General features: G+C 33.6%; 1 protein-coding gene across 1 annotated transcript in view; it reads right to left on the reverse strand.

Annotated features, from left to right (window-relative positions):
- Nucleotides 1-6,008: 6,008 nt before the first annotated feature.
- LOC104166259 (protein fantom-like) overlaps nt 6,009-25,917 on the reverse strand; it is a gene marked incomplete at both ends in the record, with an annotated part of 38,863 nt that continues 18,954 nt past the window's right edge. Inside the window, 13 exon segments of the mRNA XM_009706127.1 lie at nt 6,009-6,106; nt 7,216-7,393; nt 8,936-9,007; nt 10,673-10,756; nt 11,969-12,180; nt 15,709-15,754; nt 15,757-16,080; nt 18,381-18,532; nt 19,991-20,443; nt 21,513-21,630; nt 22,278-22,457; nt 23,646-23,696; nt 23,933-24,039. Coding sequence (XP_009704429.1) covers nt 6,009-6,106; nt 7,216-7,393; nt 8,936-9,007; nt 10,673-10,756; nt 11,969-12,180; nt 15,709-15,754; nt 15,757-16,080; nt 18,381-18,532; nt 19,991-20,443; nt 21,513-21,630; nt 22,278-22,457; nt 23,646-23,696; nt 23,933-24,039 — 2,075 coding nt within the window.

Below are 25,917 nucleotides of genomic sequence, written 5' to 3' on the forward strand. Positions count from 1 at the left end.
TAATGATTCTATGATTCTATGATATTTCACTACTAATACATATTAGGTAGCCATGTTGAAAATATATGTAGCATCCAATACATGATAAGAATTAATTTTTAAAGTGAAAAATCGATAGTTTGTCATGACCAATTACTTCTCACAAACCATTCTACTTTGATGGGAATAAAATTAGTCTTTAAATTTAATATTTAAAGCAAAATATAATATGAAATTTCCTCTAACAGAGAGATTGGACACACATATTAAAGAATACTAAATGCTAAATGGTTTTGCGCTGTGCTAGGAGAAGAATGCAATGGCATCAGGTTAGCATCATAAGAAGGTTAAATTCAATCCCTTCAGCTTTGCCTAGAATTAAGAATACACTAAAAAAAAAATCTACTTGTGACATTCAGTACACCTCTGGTTGCTGCCATTTTATCTAGTGCAGAGTCCAAATGAATCACAGAGCATGAATTCATCTTTAATATCATCAAAGGCATGAATGACTTGCTACAGCTTGAGACAATTCAATGATTAGATATTGCCTCTTCTATGCAAATCTGTAACACATCCATCAATGCATGTTTTTTTTTCAGAAAAGACAATTTCTAACTCAGTATAAAACACCAAACATTTTAGGAAATACTAAGTTCTTGAGGGATGTGAAGCTTTCCCACCATGACCATGACAACTACACATTGGAACCTAAAGTCACATTTGCACTTTGCTCACAATACAACTTTTGATCACTCAGATAATATACTTTCTTGCCTTCAATATGGCTTGCCTCCCCCAACCTTTCTGAAGAATAAACATAAAATTATTCAATGTTTCTGCTGAAGTTGAATTGTTTTAAAAGATTTGGTTTTGCAACTTGCCCGTGGCATTGCCTCAACTAACAGCTTTTAAAGATAAACTGTTTCTAGGGATGAATAAATACAAAAAAAGCACATATATCTGGAGCTGTCTGACTGGTGAGATACAAACTTGCTTAACTCTGAGTTTTATTTTCTCCCCACTTCCTCAAGAAGTGGGGAAGGCTACACAAGCAATATTGTGACAGTCCTGATCTAAGCTACAGCCCTCTCTACTTCAGACTATCTCAAAGAGGAGACTTCATTTTTATTAGTATTTAAACACTCACCACTGATTATACCACCAGATAAAATAAAAAACAAATACCAACTTTATCAAATCTCAAAGCCAATTAGCTACATCAGTATCAGCTAGTCATACAACTAAGTAATGCAAACGCTCTGTAAACTTAGTTACCTTTCATTTCAAAAGGAAGCATGATCCTTAAGTAAATAAGCATGAAAGACAGAAAATTTCTTGATAAAAAGAGGTCTTACTCTGTACATTTTCAGTATGCTAATACATGTCAACATCTAAGTTACAGAAATAAGATGAAATAAGTAGCAGTATTATGTAAAAAAACCAAACAAAACCAAATATAATAGGATTTCTGCTTTTCTATATATCTATGCCTGTATTTTTCTATATGTAGATCATAGACTTCTGGTTTGATTTTAAAAAATAAACTAATTTTTAAAAATCTGTATTTGAAAGTTAATCTATTTTAGAAAAAAAACAACCTTAGTATGGGAAGAAAGCAGAAGTATCAGTATAGCATTTTCATTTGTTAGGAGTGCATCTGTAGTGAAAAAAAAGTATCAAATCGCACATTTTTAATACAGCTGTTCTTTTTATTTAGAGCTTTAACATTTAACATTTGATACTGTGTCCTCCTCACCATTACAGTATTGTGTTGGGACAATATAGACATGCAAAAATGAATGGAATTTGATTCTCTCTCATATTACCCAGTGTGGAAAAAAAAATATGCTTGGTGATATATATATCACAGCTAATCAAAATTCAAATTTAGTTTCAAATCCCATCCTTTGCTTTTTAGGCCTCCAGTTAGAAAAATACTCCTTTCTACTTATCAAGTCACCATAACTTACATGTCACTGAGCCCTGATAAATATAGTCTCTAAAGTAAGCAACGGAGGAGCACTCATATTCATAACCACAAAAAATAATAAAAAGTTAAAAATAGCTCCTGTTGATGCTTTTCCCGTTGGCTTATGCACTCAGCTTTAAATCTGACTTTCTACTTCATTTAATATGCTAATTAGTTTTATTTGCTACCTAAAAAGTAATGGGTTACCTAATGACTTATGATTCTGTTGTTTTGAACAATTTTAAAAGCTCATGTCTGAGTTTTTTTTGGTATTATTTCTCCCTCCTCTTTCAGTTCTTCCATCAAGAAGAATGACTTGTAGTACATGCTTCTAATTATTACTTCAAAGTATATTTGACAAGCACCAGAAGTTGTACATCCAACATTTCAGTGTACTGACTATTAAAACTACTGTCATCTCAAACTTTATCAGTGGCAAAAGACAACTTAGGTCTTTCCCTGAATTCTTCAAACTTTCTCTCCTTTACGTTAGTTCCTGCCTAATAGTGACCATAATAGCAAACAAACACCTTAAAGATGGAGAATGCTATATGCTCCTTTTTAATCTTAGACCCATCAGTAGTCTTTGAAAATACTCACTGTAAAGCTTTAATAAGTTACTTTTATCTTACACTGATAAGATAGTTCTGTTTCATTAATTTTATTTCTTTTTTTATTAAATATGCTGGTGCAGCACTTTTACTTCCCCAGTTTCTTATAGAAGAAAAAGCACAAAGCATCTAAGGTTAGATCTAGACAAGACTAAGAGAATATAAAGGATTAGTATTACTGGCACAGTAGAATCAAGCCAACACAGCAACACAGGGTAATATGAAAACCTAATATTTTAGTTCTCTAAATTCAGATTAGATATTCACAGAACAAGACAGTTTAAGAAAAGCATTGAGCATTCAGAAGTCTCCCTGAAGTACACCAAAGGCACTCAAGTCCTGCAGAAAATAAATGTAGAAAAATCAAGACAACCAAAATTTAAAATTGCAATACAAGGTCCAATAATTTTCTTTTATTCAATGAATGCATTCCTCTCATAGGAGGGAATGCATTATTCAAGTAATTGTAGAAAAAAGGCATAATAAAAAGTATTTATTGCTTTGCTATACGTAAGCTTTATGCTTTACATCTTTCCACCTTTGCACAAACACGTTTCACTGACCAGCAGAACCACAAGCAATTGGTCTTGCTTTTTAATGGTGTTTAAAAGAAGTTTTCATGTCAAAATTAATTAGACCCTGAGATCTTAATTTACAGGAACTGATAATGACAGATAATGCACTCACAGTATCTGCAACAAAAGAGAGGTGTAAACACACCTATAGAAAAAACAGAACCATCACCAAATAAATTGGTTTTGCCAGTAATTGCCTTATAGGTACATTTTAAGACAACTTGGAAGCTGACGGCAGTAAATTTTATTGTGATAATTGAATGCTATATTATCTCCTGTAAGGATACAGTGTAGACATAGGGGTGAAAGGGAGGAGGGAATGGAAGAGAAAGGTTTTTTTTAAAAAAATATTTTTTTTGAAAAAAATATAACGACCATGCCAAAGGAAATGCAAATTTCCAGTTTTGATGTCTATTTTGAGGATCTGAAACAAGGCTTTTAATCAATGTATTATACATCAAATTGATAATGTTAACTTCTGATTATTCAAATGTATGAAATATTCATAGAGAACTGTCCAAACTTTTACATTTCTCAGACTTCTTTTCTCTATTAATTATCATGCCTGGAAGCTTTTTAGTAAAAGCAGCAGCCATCAGCCTGACTGAACCTGACAAGCTAGCAAGGCCCAATTACACTGGCACTCTGTGGCACTTTGATGTACTGGAAACGAAAAGAGATAGGGGCAAATTGTATAGCACATTATGTTAATAACTTGATTTAATCCAGCCACTAAACTTTATGTAGCCTGTTAAAAAAGATGCTAACACTAATTACGCCACTTTGGAAAGGAAAGAAGGGGACAAGCATTTCATACCGACAAAGTGAAGCTCATAAATGTTGTAAATGAAATGAAACAAAATGAAGTAATCTATGATTAATTATACATCATAGACAAGAAGAAAAGAGAAAGAAGCAAGTGGTACAGCTAAGTACTGGAAAATCTGTTAGATATCCTTTATGATCAACATATCTAGGAAAGAACCATGAACTGTCTAATTTGCAACATGCAAAAAAGAAACAGTATGATCTTAAATAGCTTAAACAGTTTCACATACAACTCAGATTTATAGGATAATTAGCATAACGATCTCTAAAAATGACAAGTCTTATTTACGGTGTTTGATTACCAGCAGGATATTTATCTCAAAAGATAAAAGGTAGTGATTTTTAATCTTACAAAAATACAAATTCAATCACAATTTTCACATGTTGTAATTAACCCAAGATTTCAAATATACCAATCCCTATTTTTAAAAACCAATTCGTATCAAACATGTTGCCTTAATAGTTTATAACTTTTGTTGTCTTATCTACCCTTCTTGAACGTGCACTTTGTTACCAGAGGAACAGATCAATGGAGAGAGAGAGAAATTGATGAACTTGAAATGAATCTACACTCAAAATCTTCTCAGAAGCATTCTTAAATAATTTTGATAAAATAAAACACAAGATGACTAGAAATGTATAATCAACTGTATAATAATTTGACTTAATGGTGATGAGTAGCAGTCATTTTAATTCTCAAAATTACAGGTGCAACAATTTTTTAACATTTTACATATGAACAATGCACTTTTGTCTTCAAAAGTACCTTCTGTATCTTTCTGCATCATATATAAGTGTTAATACAAGTGACAGCATTTCTAAGTCCCTTCTAAAACTTAAAAAAAAAAAGGAGCAGTATTTCTCATATGAAGCATTGCTTCTTGTTGCTAGTTAGTTTGTAAGATGTCACAAAGCCTTGAAAAAAGGATTAAAAAAAAAAAAAATCATCAGACTACCTCTAGATTATCACATCGCAGAGCATTAAAAAAGTTAAGACTGATAGGATATAAGAGCACACCCCTGGTCCTTTAAAAGGAGGCCAAGAAAGGCCCGAGAAGTATTAACTGTTAGAAGTATTATAATCAATTTTAAGTGCAGTTTTATATTTTTTAAGATTGTTCAATCAATGGTAGATGTAAAAGTATGAAATGTTCTTATTTTTTAGAGAATTATACTATTGAAATGCCATTCAAAGTAAATTTTCCAAATTTGTGTTATGCTGTGTTATTTCGTATATACGACTTTATACTCATTAATTGTTGGTTTTAAGAACAAGTCAAGAGAATATCATTACTGTACGTGCCCACAAATAATAATAGAAAAAGAAGTACAATGAAGTGATTGGATACTGTACATGTACAAACTTTACTGAAAGCTCATGTTCAGTTCTAAAACTGTTGGGAAGTCAGGAACAAAAAGAAATCTGTGTGCATGAACTAGAAAATATACGCAAAGTTTTCATGTTATTAACAACCTCAAGCTTATGCAATTGCCATTTTAACAACATTCAATCAAGTCAACATACTGGGATGAAAAACAGTAGGTAGCTAAGCACTGTAGATTTACTTCAGGCCTTCACAAGTGAAATTATCCTCCCCTTCCTCAGAAAGCACTGGAAGAAGGAGAAAACCATATAGGCACATAAAGGCAACAGGTAGGACTGAACAAGACTAAGTTCTTTAGACATCCACATTACAATAGTTATATTTTGTTAGGGAGATTTTGTGCAAGACTAAAATTTGAATTCAGATTGAAACTAATTAGAAATGTCTACTTCAAAGTGTGTATGACAATAATGGAAAGATGACAACAAATTTCCCCATTAACAAAACACCCATAAATCACATGCACAATATGGTCAGGTAAACTTTTCTTTTTTTCTGTGAAAAGGTGTCTATTTGAACCAGAAATAGGAAAACATACATTTGTTGAAAATGCCTTACAATCTGACCTTAGATATAGCAAAGCTACTCTTAGAGGACGTTGGGCTTAAAATATTTTTCTTAGACTTACCAAATAACTGCCACAAATACTCTGACTCACCAGTTTAATATTCTTGGATACTGAACTTGAAACAATACAGTCATCACTGTCAGTTATTATTGACTCAACGGCATCATTTTCTTGTCTACTATCTTTATCTGAAAAAAAACCAAAAACAATGTAGTTAAAACCTCCTGTATTTGTAGTCCGAGACTTGCTAAGAAACCTGATAGCAATATATTTGTTTTTCTAATAAATTAAGTGTAAGTGCCAGGTAAATCTCTTCCTTGCAGAAGATTAACACTGGCAAATCAATGACCTTTACAGTAATCTAAACTGTATTTTTTTCCAATTTTCTAAAAAAAATAGTAATTTTTCCTAGATGAAAGTTGTTGACTGGAATGATGTAAGTCCTGTGATGAACTGAAGTATGAACAACAGTTAGCTTTATATAAGAATATGGCCTGAATTTGTGGATTTCCTCTGACTGTGTTTAACACCATGCACATGTAAAGAATAACGTACTTATTTTGTTAAAAAGAAGTAGTTCTGTATGCAGGTGGATTATTTTCTAAAGCATTCAGGCCTTTTTTCTCTGGAGTGAATTACTTATAAACACAACAGGGATTCAACATGATGTTTTTCCATTTTTTCTAATGAATTCTTATGCAGAAGCTGCAAACAACTGAACACAAAATTTCAGCATCCTGCTTGTGCTTTTACTTTAAACTTGGTATCGTGGACTTGGTTTATTTCAACGATAAACAGTTTAAGCTCAGAGGTGGAATAGGATGACCTGGCTTTTATAATCTTTAAATAAATCTGCCTCTAACAACTTTATGTCACAGATGTGATAAGACATACTATCCCTCTCACTGTCTGAAAGAATTTCCAGTATCAGCATTGGCTGTTATCTGCAGACAAAAGGAGCATATTCATTAAAATAGTCTTTAGAACAGCATAGTTCTAAGGGAGAATATAAAGACATTTAAAATAGAAGCCAGGTTTTCTTTTAATATTTTATGAATCTAGGTCAGATACCAGATTTTTGCATTCAATTACAATACAGTTTCCATTTGGGAAGAAAATAACACCACCATATCCACCACCCAGTTTCAGCTATAAAGTACACCAGAATATCATTTCTGTCATGAAGCTTCTCATAATGAGGCAGCTCCCACTGCTAGTAAGAAATGCATAAGAAAACGGAAAGAGACACAGATTTATTAAGAAAATACAGTTATTTATTCACAAAAATGAATTCTACCTTCCGGTTCCAATTCTTCAGTTATTTCTGTCTTATCTCCAGAGGTAACTGAGCTTAGGTCAGTCAACGGCTTCTCTGGTAAATTTGAGAGGTCTTCTTTTTCCTGTTGAATTTCTTCAGCCATCTCCTTCACCTTATCATTTGCTAGTCTTTCTTGTTTAACCTTATGTACCACATGCTATATAAAAATAGATAAACTTACAGTCTTTATAACACTCCTTGAATAGTACAAGTTACTAAAGTTCAAAACTTGAAGAGTCATGGCTCACATTCATTACACAAAGCCTTTAAACAATTATATTGCTTATGCTGTGCAGGAAACAATGAGAAGTTGTGAACTGCAGTAACAAATAATTGATACAGTAGAAAGACAATTCTCTAATGATGTATATTTGTGAAAACATAACTATTATAATCATTTGGTACCTGTCAACATCTATACAGCCTGTTAGATTTCCAGATTAATTTATATTTCAGCTCTTTCAGTTCTACAAGACCAAATTAAAAAAACAAAACAAAACAACCCCAAAACCACCACCACCTTACTCAGTTGGCAATTTTATAACTTAAATTACACAATATTTTCTGTTTTAAAAGTAAACTAAAATCATATAAAAAAGAATCGGCTTTGCTACAAAATACAAATGTGTTATCTAAAGTAAAACATCTTCAGTGCATAACTTACTCTGAAGTAAAGTAATCTTATTCCCTTCTTTCTTTTTGAGTACAATTACATAGAATAATACCTCATCAATGGATATAACATTAGAGACATGGCATCTTCCATGGAAACCTAGTGGAGACCTGTGCATTTTTTATTATCCAACAACTCTCCTCCAGGATTGAATTTTCCACAGAGATACTGATGCATCACCTCCCACCCTCAGAATCCATGAGCTGTCCACAGATCATCTAGATTTTTCAAAACTGGAGCTGAAGAGTTATTTCTATTCTAACACATTTGGAGCCACACCAAGCAAAGCAATCCTAACAAACACTTAGGAGTCTTATTCTATAAAGAAACTTCTATCCTTGAAGTTTTCAAGTAATAGAAAACTGACTTTATGTCTCTTATGCTCCTCCTTGGCATAGATGTGTCAGAACCACTGTGTTTTACACAATGTTTGGCCATTCTTTTCAATTCCTTTAGTGACAGAGTTGCATTTTGTGGATAAAATTTTCAGAGAGAGAATACTTTTTGGTTATTCTACTTGTGGACAAAGGGAGACTTAACTTCTCAATCAAAGCCCTAGATGAGCTTAAAAGTAGAAAAGGGAAAGGAAAAGTCAGTGATTAAATGTTGTGTTATACCACTAGAAACTACAGTTTGCCAATCTGCCACAACTTACTTTCACAACCAATTGGACCATTACAAATTACAATATCTAATATTTTTCTTCTCCTTGGAATGCTACATATTTAACAATATTCCAAAGTTACTCTATTTCTTCTCCATTTCCCTCTGCTATAGAATGGTAATTTTTGGAGGGAACACAAAATAAACTTCATCCAAACATACAAGGAAATAAGTAGAGATATTCCTCCTTTTCTAATGGCTGAAAAAAAGAAGACTGTCATCATAAGGAATCACTTTTTTCATATTTCAGAGAAGTTTTTGAGATCTTACTTTACCATAGTTTGATTTTTGAAGAAGTAACATACATGTGGAATTCAAATGCAATATATTATATAAAATTGCAAAACCTCTATAATCTCATACCTCTGAAACACTTGGAACTTTTGAAGCCTTCATCGTCTGTGCAAGTTCTATGTCATTTTCAACAACAGAGTCCTAAGTTATGGGGAAAATAGGAGGAACCCTTTAACATATAGTAGACAAGTAATACACAGAAGTAGGTATAAATTTTCCAGTGGAGAAGCACTTGGACAGGAAATTATGTCCACCTTTGCTTCCCTGCATTAGCATTACTGCTTCTATCCTCTGCTATAGCTTCTACCTGGACAATTCTTACAAACGGTTTGGATGAGTCAAGCCATTCATCCTACTTTTCAGTGAGGGTCCTTTTCTGAAAACAACTATTTGCTTCGGCATGTGTCACATTAATACCCAAGAACGAGATTCTCTGCTATTCAGAAAATGCAGAGGAAAATGAAACAGACTGTTCCTGTACAGTTTTAATCTGTTGAACTTCTAATTCATTCTTTTGCACGGACACTCTCTTGCCATTTCACCACAAGATTTAGACATCAGAGAAGCCTCAGCTATTTCATTATTTAGTTCTAACAGTACTTTTGTCTCTAACCAGATAGTGAGGCTTGGGGAGCTAGGGGAGTTGCCCACTCAGTAAGGAAGACTTCTGATGGAGATCAAGTAGCTGTTTCCCTTAGAAAAACCTAGTTTGAGAAAAATTGTTGAACTTTGAGAAGTTATTGTTTGGAAGGTGAAGATATGTTGTGTGTGTAACTATATGGCTAACACTTCAGTTTTCCATATCTAAACTCTCAAAAGATTTGATCTCACCAACATTTGACTTTTTTAAAAAAAGTTAATAAATACAAGAGATTGACTTAATTCTTATTTCCAGCCTATACCATATGGCTCAAAACAAAGTTCTTGTCATGGTAAACTAAACAACAGCAGAAGAACCTGTGAATTGAAAACTGATGTTAAAATTTCAAAAATAAAACCCAATCAAGGCATTTACAAATGGGAAAAAATTATCATAGCTACTTTTTAATTAATTAATGCAACATAATATTATTAACTAATAATAATACCCAAAACATTTTATAATTAGCTGTTAAAGAATCTACTTTAACTTACTCAATTTAATTAAAAGAGTAAATACAGCCTGTTCTTAGTTCTCTGAAGGCAGATTATTTAAGATCAAACGAAAACTTACACCATAGAGCAGATATGTTTCAGTTAATTGCATACAGACTCTCCTAGAGTCTGAAAAGGATGCACACATGATAATGCATCCCAAGTTGAGAAGTGTAATTGTTTTCACAGCATGTGTAATCTCAGCTGATAAACCCTGTTTAAGAGGTGACTCTGAACTGTGTCAAATTGTGTATCCAACAAGTACAATACTCAGGATCTGTTAGAATCAAGCTGGTTTCTGTAGAGCCATTTAAATATCTGTGCAAGTGGTACATTGTACAAAGACACTTTAATTAATAACCCAGAGAACTGAGAAACACAGTGCAGAGACAGCTGATAGATCCTGTTAGAATCTGCCCATAGTCTATGAAAGTTGAAGCTTGTAAACTGTGGAGGATAGCAAGCAATTCTGAGGGAGTCACACAAAAATCTGTGTATTTTATCCTCTACCTGTATGCAGTACTATGCTATCATTCATTGCCTGGGACATCACAGTCTTGTCCTGCTAAAGTAATTGAGTGTTTTCGGTTATTAGTTCTATGAATTGTCCATACTGAGACATAAGTAGCCTTTCTAGCTCCAACATGCATAAGCAAAATACTTAAAACTTACTGCCATCTGTATTGTACTAAGACCCAGAAAAGATAATTTCTTCTTTGTTTGAGTTTCACGCTGCCTTTGTTTGGGTGTTGGTTTCTGTAATAAAACAAATATAGTTGAAGACCATTTATTGCCATATTCTAACCATCTTATTTTACAGTAAATTTTGAGGGATACTAATTTTTCTCAAAGACAAATCTAACTGCACTAAATTCAATTCCAAACAGGCAAAATGATATAGATGTTGTTTGAATAAGCAACCCCACCCCCAAATGGAGATGCGTTTCAGAATTCAGCCACAAATGGGTATAAAACTCTACAGAACATCTGTGGAATGCAATGTGAGTTCCAGGTGAGAAGTCATTGTAGGATTGAAGTCAGTGGTATCATATATGTGGCAGAATGATTTATTATTATCTTTTATGGAGTGCTTGATGTCTTTTCTTGTTCTGTAGGCTTACCATCCATATCTTTGACAACTTTCCTTATGCCACTCCCTTTGAAGAATTTTAACACAGAAACAGAAGAGAGACTACTAATAGTTGCAAAATTAACAAAATGATCCAGAAATATTTCTGTCATGATGTTATAATACAAAAGACGAAAAATAATAAAGAAAAAGCGGTTTATTACTCTTCATGCTTTACTCTCTTGAAGGTAGAAATTATCCTCCATTTCCACTGATTTTATACACACACAAAAAAATCCTTACACTACTTTTAATTTAGGGGTGATTTTCAAGAAGCTATTGGGTGTCTTAGCACCATGCTCAAGGCACCGAATAACAGAGTGTGGTGCAGATACACCTATGTATTTCTTCATATAGCTTGGGTCTGGTTGCTTGAGAATTCTTTTGACTCAGAGCTACCCCAACTGACTGAGTTCTGTCTGAGTTTCTAAGAGACCACAGAAACAATAGTTGATTTATGGATGTCATAAATTTCAACCGTAGTCCTGAAGTTGCACAAGCATAAGACTATATTTTATGTAGGACATATACATTGGAAAGAGAATTAATAAGCACTAAATTTATAGGGAAGACGTTTAATGTTTATTATTTCTCCTCCCTTTTCTCCCCTCCCTTTTGCTAACCAGTTATCTACCATTCTAAAAGACTTGAAAAAAGTTTTGGACACAAGAAGGATTTCACTTCCCAAAGGAAGTCAAAGACGGTGGTTATATGAAGTATTTGTACTATGCATTATTTTACAGTAAGGACAAATCCTGGTCATCAGGGAAGAATTAAATGACTTGCTGTAATAGGTCTTTTATATCTCTTAACTTCTGTGAGTTTGTTACATTACTTACAGTCACTGATGAAGTCAAAGGAGACCGGGCTGGAGCTTGGGTTTTTTCCTCTGCTAGTAATTTAGTTGCCATTGATTTCTTATTTTGAGTGTAATTCACTAAGTCTGCAGCCATTGTTGATCCACTTGGTGGTAGGTAGACAAACTTCCACTCTAACTGAACTGTGATGGTACCCATAGTATGTCTTTCAGAATTTGTTATTTCAAAAGTACCTGAAAGCAAAATGCAAACCTTGTCTAAATTATCTTATTCTATACATATAAAAGAAAAAGCAATGCAAAACTGAATAACATTCAGGAATTAAGGAACTTAACAGTCTTCATTTTAGAAGCTAAATAGTGTCAAAACATTCTGTTTTGTAGATCCAAATATATCCAATATGACACTGTGGATGTTCAAAAAGACAGGATTTAGAAGGGACTGGATTACTATGTTCATTCAAGATGTCCTGCAGGTTTCTCAGATAATCCAATACCAGATAACTAATTCTTATTGACATCTTTCAAAATATCTAACTAAAACATTTCCATGTTTTACTAATACTAACTTTTGTTAAGAAAAATATAAGGGTTTAAAAAAAATGCAAATTGCTAAATCTTTATTGAAAAAGAAACACCCTAAATTCACTTGTGAATTTTCTATTAACCATTTATATGGGATAATTATAGAACTATATCTTAAAATTTTCATGAATGTCTTATAGTTGACAATGAAATAATCATTAAGCAGCTTTTATATTATAAACACCATAGTAAATTTGTAACTGAAATCAATTTGCAGGGAGCAGTTGCACTGAATGCAGGGCTGCCATTCACACAGTAGAAAAAAGGGCTGCCAGAAACCCCATGAAGTTCAACAAAAGCAAATGCAAAGTCCTACATTGGCCCAGGAATAGGCTCAAGTAGCAGTACAGGGCTGAGGGTTGACTGGCCACAAGCAGCCTTGCAGAAAAAGAGCAGGACCTGTTCAGCAAAAATAATATAAGCCAGCCAAGTTGTGTCTTTGCAGCAAAGAATGCCAACTGTCCCCCTGGCCTGTATTAGCAAGAATGCAGTCAAGCAGGTCCAGGGAAGTTTCATACTTTCTCTATCAGACACTGATGAGATGGCATCTGGAATATTGTGTCCAGTTTTGGCCTCTCCAGCACAAAACAGACATGGACATTCTGGAGCAGGTCCAGTGGAGGACTACAGAGAGCTTCAGGGCACTGGAGCACATAATATAGAAGAGGCTGAAAGAAGTGATTTGTTCAACCTTCAGAAGAGGAGGCTCAGAGGGGATCTTATGGTCACCTAACAGGAGGGTGAGAAAAAGACAGAACCAGAGGTGCATAGCAGAAGAAGGACAGCCAACAGGCACAAGTTGGAGCACAGGAAATCCCAGCTCTGTAAGGAAAAGGTTTTCATTACGAGGGTGATCAAACATTGGAATAGGTTGACTAGACAGGTGCTAGATTCTCTGTCCTTTGAGATATTAAAAACTTAACTTGGCAAAGTCCTGAGCAACTTGCTCTAACTACATCAGGAGGTTGGACTAGATCATATCAGGAGTTCCAGTCAACAATGATTCTAAGATTCCAAGCATAGCTCTTGATTTGGTATTTTTACCCCCAAGAGGCTGATTTCTTATGTCAATTTTCTAATTTATTGTAAGTGTACATTAGCCAAAACTAGAAAAGGAAACTAATAAGAAACAAATGAAGCCATGCACAGAAAGAAATCATATTTTAAATTAGCATATCAGTCCTGAAAAAAAGAAGTAGCATAACACCAGAAAAAAAGGAGGTAGGAGAAAGTATGGATATGCCAGGAAACATTTTTTATCATTAGAACATAAAAAAAGGACCAGAAAAAGAAGATATCAAATATTTCCAGGTTACTTTTGAATCAGAGAGAAACACTTGATTTCCGCTCATCCCCCTTCCCGCAGTATTATTTCAAGATACCTACTATTTTTGTTTCACTGATATCTTGTCAGGTATGAAAGCAGTACATTTTGAAAGTCAGGTTTCAGTCACCCTTTCCCATCTGATGTTAAGACTAACAGGGCCTTTTACCTAATAATGAAATATACTCCTAATATAGTAGGGTGAGAAATATAACTAGTAAATTTGGTAGGCTTCTCAAGGCAAAAAAACAGTGGTAAAAGACAGATGCAAACAGATTACTAAAATGCTAACAAAAAAGAAAACATCAACAATTGATTAGCAATTAAATTTAGCCAGTGCTAGAGTGACACTTCATTCCAATTATAATTATTTATCAAATCATAATTATTCCATATCTGGGCTAATGTAGAGAAAAAAAAGGATTTAAAAGAGTTTTCATCCTTGTTAGGACTATGATAAATGAATATTTGTACACCAGGTTCCTTCGATTTTTATTTTTTTTTTTACTTGTGGATTTTAAAGAAAATATTTACTTCTTTCTCGTAAATCTCAGAAAATGTCATGAGGGGAAAAAAAACACAACTATTGCAATCCACCCTGTAAGGTACAGGCATACTGTTCATATCTAATGCAGTTGATGGATAATCGCAAAAGAAACACCACTTTAAAATTTGAGTTAAAATGCAACAATGCTGGAACATTCTGTTAGTACTGTCTTCATGAAAAGGAGATATTTGAAACTTTTTCTCTCCCTTGGTCTTTTCTGTCTCTAGTGTTTGAAGTTTAATGTTTATATTTAAAAGAAATCATTCATCAGCTTCAGAGCTCTGACACGGACTTTTCACTAGCCATGACTTAAGTAACACTGAGATGCAAAATTTCTTTCCAGGATTTCATTGGTGTTTAAAATTCTGTCAGACAAGAACAGTAGATGAATGATACTGGTTTTTAGAATCATGGAATCATTTAGGTTGGAAAAGACCTTTAAGATCACCAAGTCCAACCATAAACTTAACACTGCCAAGTCCACCGCTAAACCATGTCCCTAAGGGCCACATCTACAAGTCTTTTAAATACTTTCAGGGATGGCGACTCAACCACTTCCTTGGACAGCCTCTTCCAATGCTTGACAGCCCTTTCGGTGAAGAAATTCTTCCAAATATCCAATCTAAACCTTCCCTGGTGCAACTTGAGGTCATTTACTCTCATCCTGTGTCTTGTTACTTGGGAAAATAGACCGACTCCCACCTCGCTGCAACCTCCTTTTACATAGTTGCAGAAAGCGATAAGGTTTCTCCTGAGCCTCCCTTTCTCCAGGCTAAATCTCCCCAGTTCCCTCAGCTGCTTCTCAGACTTGTGATCCAGACCCTTTACCAGCTTCGTTGCCCTTCTTTGGACAATGCTCCAGCACCTCAATGTCTCTCTTGTAGCGAGGGGCACAAAACTGAACACAGTATTTGAGGTGTGGCCTCACCAGTGCCGAGTACAGGGGAACAATCACTTCCCTAGTCCTGCTGGCCACACTATTGCTGATATAAGCCAGGATGCTACTGGCCACGCTGCCAGCTCATGTTCAGCCAGCTGTCGACCAACACCTCCAGGGCCTTTTTGGCCGGGTAGCTTTCCATTCACTCCCCCCCAAGCCTGTAGCATTGCATTGGGTTGTTGTGACCCAAGTGCAGGACCTGGCACTTGGCCTTGTTGAATCTCATACAATTGGCCTTGGCCTGTCAATCCAGTCTGTCCAGACCCTTCTGAAAAGCCTTTCTTTAGTTTTGGTCTTAAAGAGATTTAAAGAGATATGAAACAGAAAGTGAAGATTTTGTTAAGTTTAAAGATGTCTAATTCTTACCTGAGATAGATCTGTTTTGTGCTAAAGAAATAAGAGGCACACTGGCTTAAAAAACCCTACATAAGCACCTTCTTCCGTTTCAGCATCGTCAAATACATAAAAGGTTAAGGATTCTAATTTTAGGTATCGGTCTAAATCTGCATTCATTGGCACTTGGAAATACATATGGTCATCTATTTGTGGGTTGTTGCTGCTAGGGATGATGGGAGTATCATGGTCTGCAAAATCAAAAAACTTGTAGACAACATAAGGATTTGGCTGAAGATGTTTTTTTTGGGACTGTAGATTGTTACAACATTTTATTGTAACGTGGAGTTCATTTAAATTGCCATCTGTTGAAGTGCTGACTTGGGCAGTTCTCAGTATCTGTTGCTTTAAATGAAAAAGAAGTTAAATTAAAAACATTAGAATTCTTATCTTGGTGAACTCTAAGAACTATATAAAATAAAACAAATAACTTTCAATGACACTCCAACTACTGTTTAATTTTATATATCAAAGTATCACTTGTTCTTTAAATTCAACATCTATCTTGGGTTGTTGGTATAAGGAAATAAGAGGTTAACCCTTACAGGTCTGTGATTGTTTGCTTAATTCTTCTAAAGTTTTATGATTGCCTTGTCATTTGATTATCTACAAAGCAGTGAAGGTAATAGTTTTAAGAGTGATTCATATCTAGTGCGACTTTAAAATTAAGGATTCTGATCTTGACAGCTATTCTGTGTCAAGAAATTTTTATAACTGTAGCCCCTTTTAAATATGTGCTCTTCATTAATTAAAATTGCACCACAGATTCCTCTGTTTTTTTCTTCCTCCAAAAACTTCATCTACATAAACAATTTACAAAAATAATAAATCAGCATGTGAAGACTAATAATAAATGTTTGAAGTAAATTAAAAAACTCAATGATAACACAAATTTTTTGCATTACCTATCAGCATGCCTTGTACATACTGTGGAACCAATAGTTGGCAAACTGGGAAATTCATTTTAATAAAAATTAAAGATTAAGAAGAAAACAAATAACATGACTATCTTAAATGAGTAATCCTCATTTATACTGATCTCAAAAGGTTCTCCTTTTTCACTGTAATATGTCACACCTATTTTCATTAATTGTATATAATTATCTTGCTTGTGGAAGCCAGAGTTCTGTCCTCTGGTATATGGGGAAACCTGTATCAATTTGATTTTGTGTGATAAAATGTTAAATATTTTGATTAAATAATATACACTGAAATAGTTAATGAGAAAACCAAACATGCCAGTTTGCAACCTTACGACTACTATTTCTGGCTACATATGGAATTGGAAAAAAAAATTTATAGCAGTTTATGTACAGTTCATGTTTCCACGATTTCTGCTGCTATACAGGACAGTAAATTTTATATGTATGTTTAACTAGTGAAAGCTTAAATTTTGGAATGTACAACTGAAGCTACTTTTGCAGTTGCAGATTGACAGAACCCTTAACATAATGTAACAGTCTGTTACAGCTCTATGACTTAGTTTCTGACATGAAACATTTCTGAAAACTGCAGTGTTTCAAACAGCTTTATAGAAGCTGTTCTTAATTTCTACCATTTTTCCTATTTTATTTTCTCCTGTATAATCAGTATATTTCAGTTGCCATGTTTGAATTTGCAATTTTACAATAATTACAACAAAATGCTGTGTTCCACATGCCTTACCTTTCAAGTGTGTTTGGATTGATAACACTGCTAGAAGCAACTTAATCAAAAAATAAGAGAAAACTAAATAACGGATTTTGGCATTTAACAATGGTCAGATACTGTGAGTTAGTTAAAAATACCTTTGATTCTTTCAAAAGTCAGATTTAAAGCAAATGTTACAATGTTATCAAACACAAAGTTATTCTGAAAATGCCTACACTGACCTTTAACAGAATTCATACACTAAACATACTTCTCAGATTACATCATGGAATCCATTGAGATTCTAGTATAAGTTTACATTATGGAATAATATAAAACATTAAAGTTACTCCAGACTTACAGTAATTTAAACAGCTATGGATAAAATTGTGCGTTAGAAACTCTATTTTAATTTATACATTTCAACATGATTGTTTTTGTTTCTTAAACAATTGTTAAAGGTATCTGAAAGTCCCTTCTTTTTCTGTGACCCCTATTTAAATGTGATTATACAGTGCATTATATTATCAAACTTCTCTTCATTATCCAGCTTAAGAAAAAAAAAGAAAATGTTAAATAATCTCAATCTCATACTTCTCAAACGTTAAGAACTTTGAGACTTTTCTGAACAACCACTTCACCTGTTGTACTGATCTGACACCCAGTTGGTTTAACATTCATGAATATTGTACTAGAACAAAATGTTAACAAAATCTAGCTCTTTCAGGATAAGAAAATTGAATATGACAACTTCAAATATTCTAGTGACAATTACAGTAAAACCAAATAACTGAAGTTCAAGACTTTGTCTCTTCAGGAAAGCTATGATTCAACTGGTTCTTTATCTCTTTATATGAAAAAGATGTCATTCAACTGCTAAAGATATTTTCCAGTTCAAGAACCCTTAACTTTGTTTACCTTGAACAAATTAAAACGTTAAGTAAACTATTTGTACTGAAAAAGTAATTTTGAACTGTTTATTCTATCAAAACTATGAAGTACAAACCCAAACATACCTGGGATGGTTGTTCACGTTCCCTAAAATTGGATGTTATATAACCCAGAGCCTTTGACCTCTCTTTGTAGAGACTAATACCTTGATCCACAGGAACTTGTAACCTGATCCAGTATTCTAGGGTACCATAATTTTCAATGTTTCCTTTGATTCCTAAGGAATAAATACATATAGGATTGTATTAATTCTCTTTTCAATATTAAAGTACTTAAATCAAAAGCTAGGAAATGCCACAAATTAAAGATTAGTTATCTTGTGACTATGCTTTATGAAAGTGTTTGTGACATGAGATGAGCAGTTCATGTTAGAAACAACTCCTCCCCTGGCTCTACATGTATGACCCAAAATCAAAACATGACCATTTTTTCATAGTGTAAACTGCAATATCTACTGTCCAAGCTATAGAGTCAAGTTCATTATTTTAATCTCTTTAAGGCAAATAAAGCTTAGGACAGTTTTGTATGTCAACAGTTGGAAATGTCCCATACAGTGGTATGCAGTTTAAATTACTGGCAAAAATACCACTTTATAATGGCTTATTAAATCAGACTTTTTTTACAAAAGCAGGCAGTCAGAGGTCTCTAAATATACTGATCTGACAAAATACTTCCAAAAGAAAAAGCAAGCACCATGGAATATTAAGTACTTCTTAAAAAAGGTTTCTCCTGGATATCTTAAAATTATTTTAAAATACTGAATTAAATTAAAAGAAAAAAACCACAAAACCTAGAGATTATGCTATTTATGAAATATTATTAACTGTAATCACCATCATTCGCACCTTTTTTTGATGCCTCAACCATTATATGAAGACTTCTGACTGACCAGTTTAAATTACAACCACTGTAATCATTTCTTCCTTTATTTATTGGTAAGGAATGAGGGGATATAATTATGATACTTGGGCCAAATACAAAACACTGATGTTTGATAGCCTTATAATGCAGAAATATTTTTGGTTTTAATGTATATTGTGCCAAACAGAGAAATTGTACATGCAAAAATAGAATAATACCAAACCATAATTAACAATATATAAAATAAAAAAGCAAAATGAAAAAGACTATCAGTTATTTTAAAATATCTTCTCTACAGTACACATGAATTCTAATGTATGAATTGTACTACAATGGAATCAAGTACACTGCTCTAATTACTTTTCTCCATGTTGTTTTTGTACAAGTCTGTTGAGTAAGATGATACTATATTTCATTAAAATTCATTACGTGTGTAGTAGTAACACTTTGCAAGTAATCTTTATACAGGACAAAGAATCACTTGCTATTTTCAGACAAGATTCTCTAATACCATTTCCAGCATGTCACATACTTCTAAAGTTACTTACTTCAGGATCACTGTATTAACACCATCTTTGTCCTCAGCCATTCTGGGCAAAATTGCACCTGTCAGAGCCTTCCCACCCCTGCTGGCAGAATCACCAGAACATACTGCACATCCACTAGGAAATACCATGTTGTGTAAATGCTTTGTGTGTTTTCTTTTTTTCTTTTGAAATATTAATACACAAATTCATTGTTGGCCAAATACACATTACTTAATTGTCACTTACAATCCTGCATCAAACAGAAAAATTTTTGACATGTTAATTACCAACTAAACTTGCTGTGCCATAGATCTTCCCATTGTTTTCCAAGACTTCATGGAACTTCAGCTGACATGTAGCAACTGTTTCATAATCTGTGCCATATGAACAATGAACCTCAAGTGTGATACTGTTTCGCTGTATATAGTGCAAGAAGCAGTCATCAGCCTGCACAAGATACTGAGAAGTGAAGTCATACGATGGGGTATGTCCATAAACTACTGGGGTTATCTGAAGTTCAAAATCATAGAATCCATAAGTACAAAAAGTTGCAGGTTCATGGTCACCAAAAGCATGCAGGGCTCCAGAAGAGAAGATCACTTTGCTAATATGAATTTCAAAAAGGTTCTCTCCTCTTTCTATACGTAAAGGTTCATTTAATTCATCCACTGGATCACCCGTCAATATTTCTGGTCTGGACTTAGGTCGTTTTGTGCCATAGACAGTATCTCTTAGTTGGGCTGCAACAAATAAAATAAAATAGAGCTACAATATGACTGTCTTGTTTAAAAATCAAATATAATTAACGACTGAGTAGAGAGGAAAAAAGCATAATTCAATTATATTAACAACGTAACTTTCTTAAAGGGGTTACCAAAAAGAAATCACACATTTAAAATCATACATCTACTGCTCGTTTAGCACACTGACAACAATCAAGAATACCTCCACAATGGAGCTGCTTCAATATACACAAAAATAGACCCAGGTCCCTTACAACTAATAACAGATTACAAGAGAGTTAAACAAGCAAAAATTCAGAAGTTTTATGCAATGATCAAAGTAAGTATCACTATGCAAATGTAGCAGAGACTTAAGATACATATTTTTGTAAGGCCGAATTAAATTTGCCAGGGAAAGAAAGAATACATCTGACTTTTAACCTCTGTAGTATCCTGAGTGGACAGAACTATCAGCAAAGACCTTTATATGTTGACCGGCGTCACAGGTGGTAAATGGTGAACAAATCAAAATATGTGCTTACAGAATTAGGACATAAACCATCATGCCGTCCTTTAGTACAGGGGATGCAACTTAGAGACAACACATGAAAATTGTTATGACATTGGGGTTTGTAAGGTATCCTGTTTCAGGCTTCCTATGCATCTTTTACACACTAAAGCTGTTAAAACAGCATTTGAAATTCATTAATGTTGAAATATTCTGTCAGTATATTATACCGTGACTTTGAAATTTTTAGCAAGACCTAAAATGATTATGTAATGATAGGACAGCAAAATAAAAGGTTGAACATAAATGTATGATTTATTAAAAAAAATACTAAGTTTGGTAGTTTTATTCTTGTTCAGCAATAGCTGCAGCATAAAATGCTTTGTTGAATTTTGTTTTATTAATAACTTAAATGATGAAGTCAATGGAAGAGCACACAGGTAATTTTCCATAAAAGAACTGACCTTTTTACTAGTTTTAAGAATAGAAAAGTGTTTCAACTGAAGAACAAATTTACAAGAATAATTTGCAAGAGATAAAATATTAAAAAAATTAAATAAGAATATACTTTAAAGATACCTTCTAGTTTTCTGATGCGTGTAGCTCTAATATCAAGAAGGTGGACAGAGTGTTCCAGTTGTAACTCATAGTCTTTCTGTAGACTTTCCATCTTTTGTGTCACTGTTTCTAGTTCAGTCTGAAAAAAATTTGCATGTGAAAAGGACTTTTGAGGTTTGTCTGCACTGATGCTGCATATGCTTTTGGCTACAAATTAAAATACAGTTAGAGTTGAGGAAAGAACACTTAGAGTACACAAAAATAGCAGCAATTTTTAATTCAGTAATATAGCAATCAGTTTGAATTTCAGCAAAATCTAAAAACATTAAGAAAAACAGACTAGCTATTCTTTGAGGATAACGTTCCTAATAGTTTCTTTAAAGATTCTGTTATTTTAAACTTAGATTAATTGAATGAAAAGTCAAATATGATCTGAAATAATCCAGCACAAGAGAGTAAAAGCAGAGTGTTGTCTAAAATGAAGCTTATTTGATATGTACACTTACTATTTTTCCTGTGAGGACCTGATAAGAGCTCAGAGATAATCCCAAGAAAGCATGGTTTGAGGGCTCTGATCAGGGTGAGTTAAAAGGCTAAAGTTATAGTCACTTGGATCTCATGTTTTTTTAAACAATACTTTCAACAACAGCAAATCTTCTGTTAGGTTACCTATAAACAGACTAGCTTTGTTGCTGAATTTGCAAGTCTTAATTATGACAAGTTCAGTGCTACAAGTGTTAAAATGTTATTATCCGGTTATTTTCCACTGTGAGTATAGTTTAGTACCTGGTAATCTTTGTTAATTTTGTGCTGCAAAATTAACATACTCCTTGTCTTTTCAAGTTCTTGCACTGTTTCCTCATGTGCTAATTGCAGCTCGCGCATGGAGCGTTCTAAATTCTTATGGATATCATCTTCTACTTTTTCCAAAAACATAAGGTCCCCATTCTTCTGCTGCTTTCGAACCTGGAGCAAATTTGAAAAATTATTAGAACAAACTTTTGCAAAATATTTGGATATATTTCTGTCTGGTTAAATGTAACACTGGGAAATAATTTTGGAACAAGAAGCATAATTTTGTAAATTTTGAGCATGTGGTAACTCAAAAAAAGAATAGGAATGAGGTAGACCAGTAAGTGTTAGGATTGTATTCAGTAATGTTATCTCGTGATTACCAGCAACCAATTAAAATGTCCGAGATATTCAGAAGTAATCACTCCTGTCTATCCAGCAAAAATACAAAACCCTTAATATACTTGCCTTTAATATAATTAATAATCCTGCTTCAGTGAATGTACAAAATCTGAATTATTATTCTCAAGTCTACTCCACTTCCATTATTAATACTTGGGTTTTAAGTTTCATCTAAGTGTTGCTTTTCTTTTTCTTTCTTTTTTTCATTATCATTATAGAATTATTATTTGCATTTCAGTAGCAGAAAAAGATTCTATTTACAGTGAACACTTCATCAAGAAAATAAAATGTTAGTCACTGGAACACTGGAAACTTAATGAGAACTTATCTTTTCACTGATTTCTTCCCCCTGCCCTCACTTCATTTTCAATATTGCTGTAAAGAATAAAATTACAACTTATGTGCAAAAGAAAAAAAATAGAATGTCTTCTGGGTATTTTTGTTTTCTTGTTTTAATAAACAAAGAGAGGTTGCCAATCATTGCTGTACCACATTTTAGAACTTCCATGTTTATAGTATGCTCCCATAAATTATAGTATTAATAAACAAAAATGTTTTTTTAAAATAAACATTATATGAAGAACAACAAGATGGTATAAGGTATTTAACTGAGAAAAAGTAAGTTTTTGTCAATCTGGTTTAATTAACTTTTGGCGTTATAATGAATTATCTACATAAATCTAGATTTCATCCTGGCTATTTTTGCATCTTCCCTTCTGCTTCACTGTAACTGAAAAATGACAAAAGCACACATATGAGCTTGAAGCATTAACTATAAAAGATGCACAAATAATTCAGCTCCTGAAAATCCCATGCATTGTGCAGAAAACATGTAATGGTCAACTAAGAGTTTTTAAAAAAAAAAAAAAAAACAAAACAAAAACAGAATGGTTTGGGTTGGAAGGGACCTTAAAGATCACCTAGTTCCAACCCCTCATATGCTTATTCTTTGTAAGTTACCTTTATAAGTGAGAGGGCTTCACTGAGTTCTGTCACATCAATATAATTTTCCTGAAAGAGAAATACTTAATGAAAAGGTGTTATCAGATATGAATGAATATTGAAGAAATACATTCAGAATAACAAGATGCATTCTCACTAGACATGACATTTTTCTTGATATCATGAATAAACAAACACTATTATATTTCTTTATTCTTTTACCTTCAAGAAGTATTTGCACTATGCATAAAACACAGAATGGTGGGGGTTTTTTTGCTCATATGCTAAACAGAAATAGAGTTCACCTTGGTCAAAAGCTTCATGTGATTTTTCAGTTCATCTAGTTGTTGCTTATGTTCCAGGCAGCATAACTGCAGGTCTTTGTTCTCTTGCATCAGCTTTTCCTTTTGGTCTTAACATAGAAAAAGAACAAAATACTTAATTTTTATAGTTACCTTGAATTATAAACTTGCCTTTTCATATTAACTTAGACATGAAAATTTCATCTTAAAATGTAGAAAATAATTTGTTTTGTATAGGGAAATCTACAGGATTAACAAAAATAGGGATAGAAAACTACTCCTCTTTGATCTGGTATAGGTGTATGGATTAAAAAACCCAAAATATTCTTAATTTCATTAAAAGGGAACATACAGCATCAAAAATCTACACTTTGTGTATTTCTGAATAGAAAGATATGCCCAACTAAGTACAGCTTTTTTGGGGGGCAGAGGGAGGGAAGAGGGGAATAGAGAGGATATAAAACTCTGTCAATCTGAACTAAACACCATTAAACTTATCAGTAGAAGGTTACACAGATTTTACACACTTACCCACTAATGCATAGCTACATCCACAATGATTTCTCAATAAGATGGGAGAAAAAAACTATAAGGATTAGGCGGAATAATTTGTTTATAACAACATACCTTCTTTCACATGGAAAAGTTTTAAAAGCAAGCTTTTCTCAGAATCATTGAGGTTTTTAAGGAACGGAAGTACTCTCTCACTCTTCTCCCCTGGCCAAACTCATTCTCTTGATAACAATGTTTTTCCTCCTGCCCATTTTTCCTACGTTTTTTGAAAGTCCCAAGTTATATTCTCATACCGTGTACTTAAATACTATGAATCCATATTTTAGGTCAGGATGATATACATGTCAACCGTCAACCTGAAGTGCAAGTATTAGCCTTTGTAATTCCGATCTGCACTCATGGGAGTTGATTGGTTAAGTATTTACGTACTTAGTTGAGAATACATTCTATTGCTTTCAACAAAAGAGTCCAGAACATCTTTTTAAAGCTGGAATCTCTTCTGTTGACCCTCAGGGCACAATGCACAACTTAGCTATTTTTAGAGAACAGCTTTTCAGTTTAGAGGCTTAAACTCAGCAGGCAACAGGTGGCCGAGATGCTAGTCTCAAGGGCTTCAAAAATTGACATCAGGTTAGTTTTAATTTTGCAAAGTTTATGTATTAAATGACATCTTCACTAAAAAGAAATCATCCGTAATGTCATCGCTCCTATACACAGCAGCCTGACTCATACATGTGTTGGGACTCCACATGAGTCACTTTCAATTCAAACACATAATCACCAGTAAGGTTTTAATTCTCTGCAGTTATGAGGAAAATGTAATGCATTTGTGCAGTTGAGAAGAAAATATAATTAGAAACACTAAGGGCTAAAAATTTGAAGGCAAGTAAGAGAACAATTGAAATAAGCTTTGTGAATGGGCAGAGAAGGCAGGCTTTCCTAAGAGATAGTGAAATACTTATCAGCAATCGAGTCTTACAGACCCTTCCAAATCATATGCTTGAAAGACCCATATCTGTTGGGAGGTTTCCCACAGAGGAAAAGGGCTCCTCATGCTGATGTTGTTTCTTTTCAAAAAAAAGATCTGAACTGGCACTTTTTCCAAGGATAAGGAGACAAGATATCGCTCCTCAGGTACTTCTATCTCATTGTCATGAATCTTCTGACAAGAACAGCAAGCTCAGTCCACTCTTTTTCTAACATGAGCTCCAGTGAATTTTTTTCTACACATTTTTAATATTCATTCACACTTGCTGCTTAAAAAGTTAACTTCAAAACTGTAAATGCTATATAGAAAGAAGACTAGCTTTTGTTCAAACGGAGGCTATTTCAACAGCTTGTTGAACCAAAATGGGCCAATCTGTCAATGGCACAGCTCAGTCTACCTTAGCACTGTCCATGTTGCCTCTCCAGATTCTTAACAGGCTGTGCTTCTATGATCCCAACCGAAGACAAAAATGCAAGACATGCAGGGA

The sequence above is a fragment of the Cariama cristata genome, unplaced genomic scaffold, assembly GCF_000690535.1.
Source record: "Cariama cristata isolate BGI_N322 unplaced genomic scaffold, ASM69053v1 scaffold16238, whole genome shotgun sequence".
Lineage (NCBI taxonomy): Eukaryota > Metazoa > Chordata > Aves > Cariamiformes > Cariamidae > Cariama > Cariama cristata.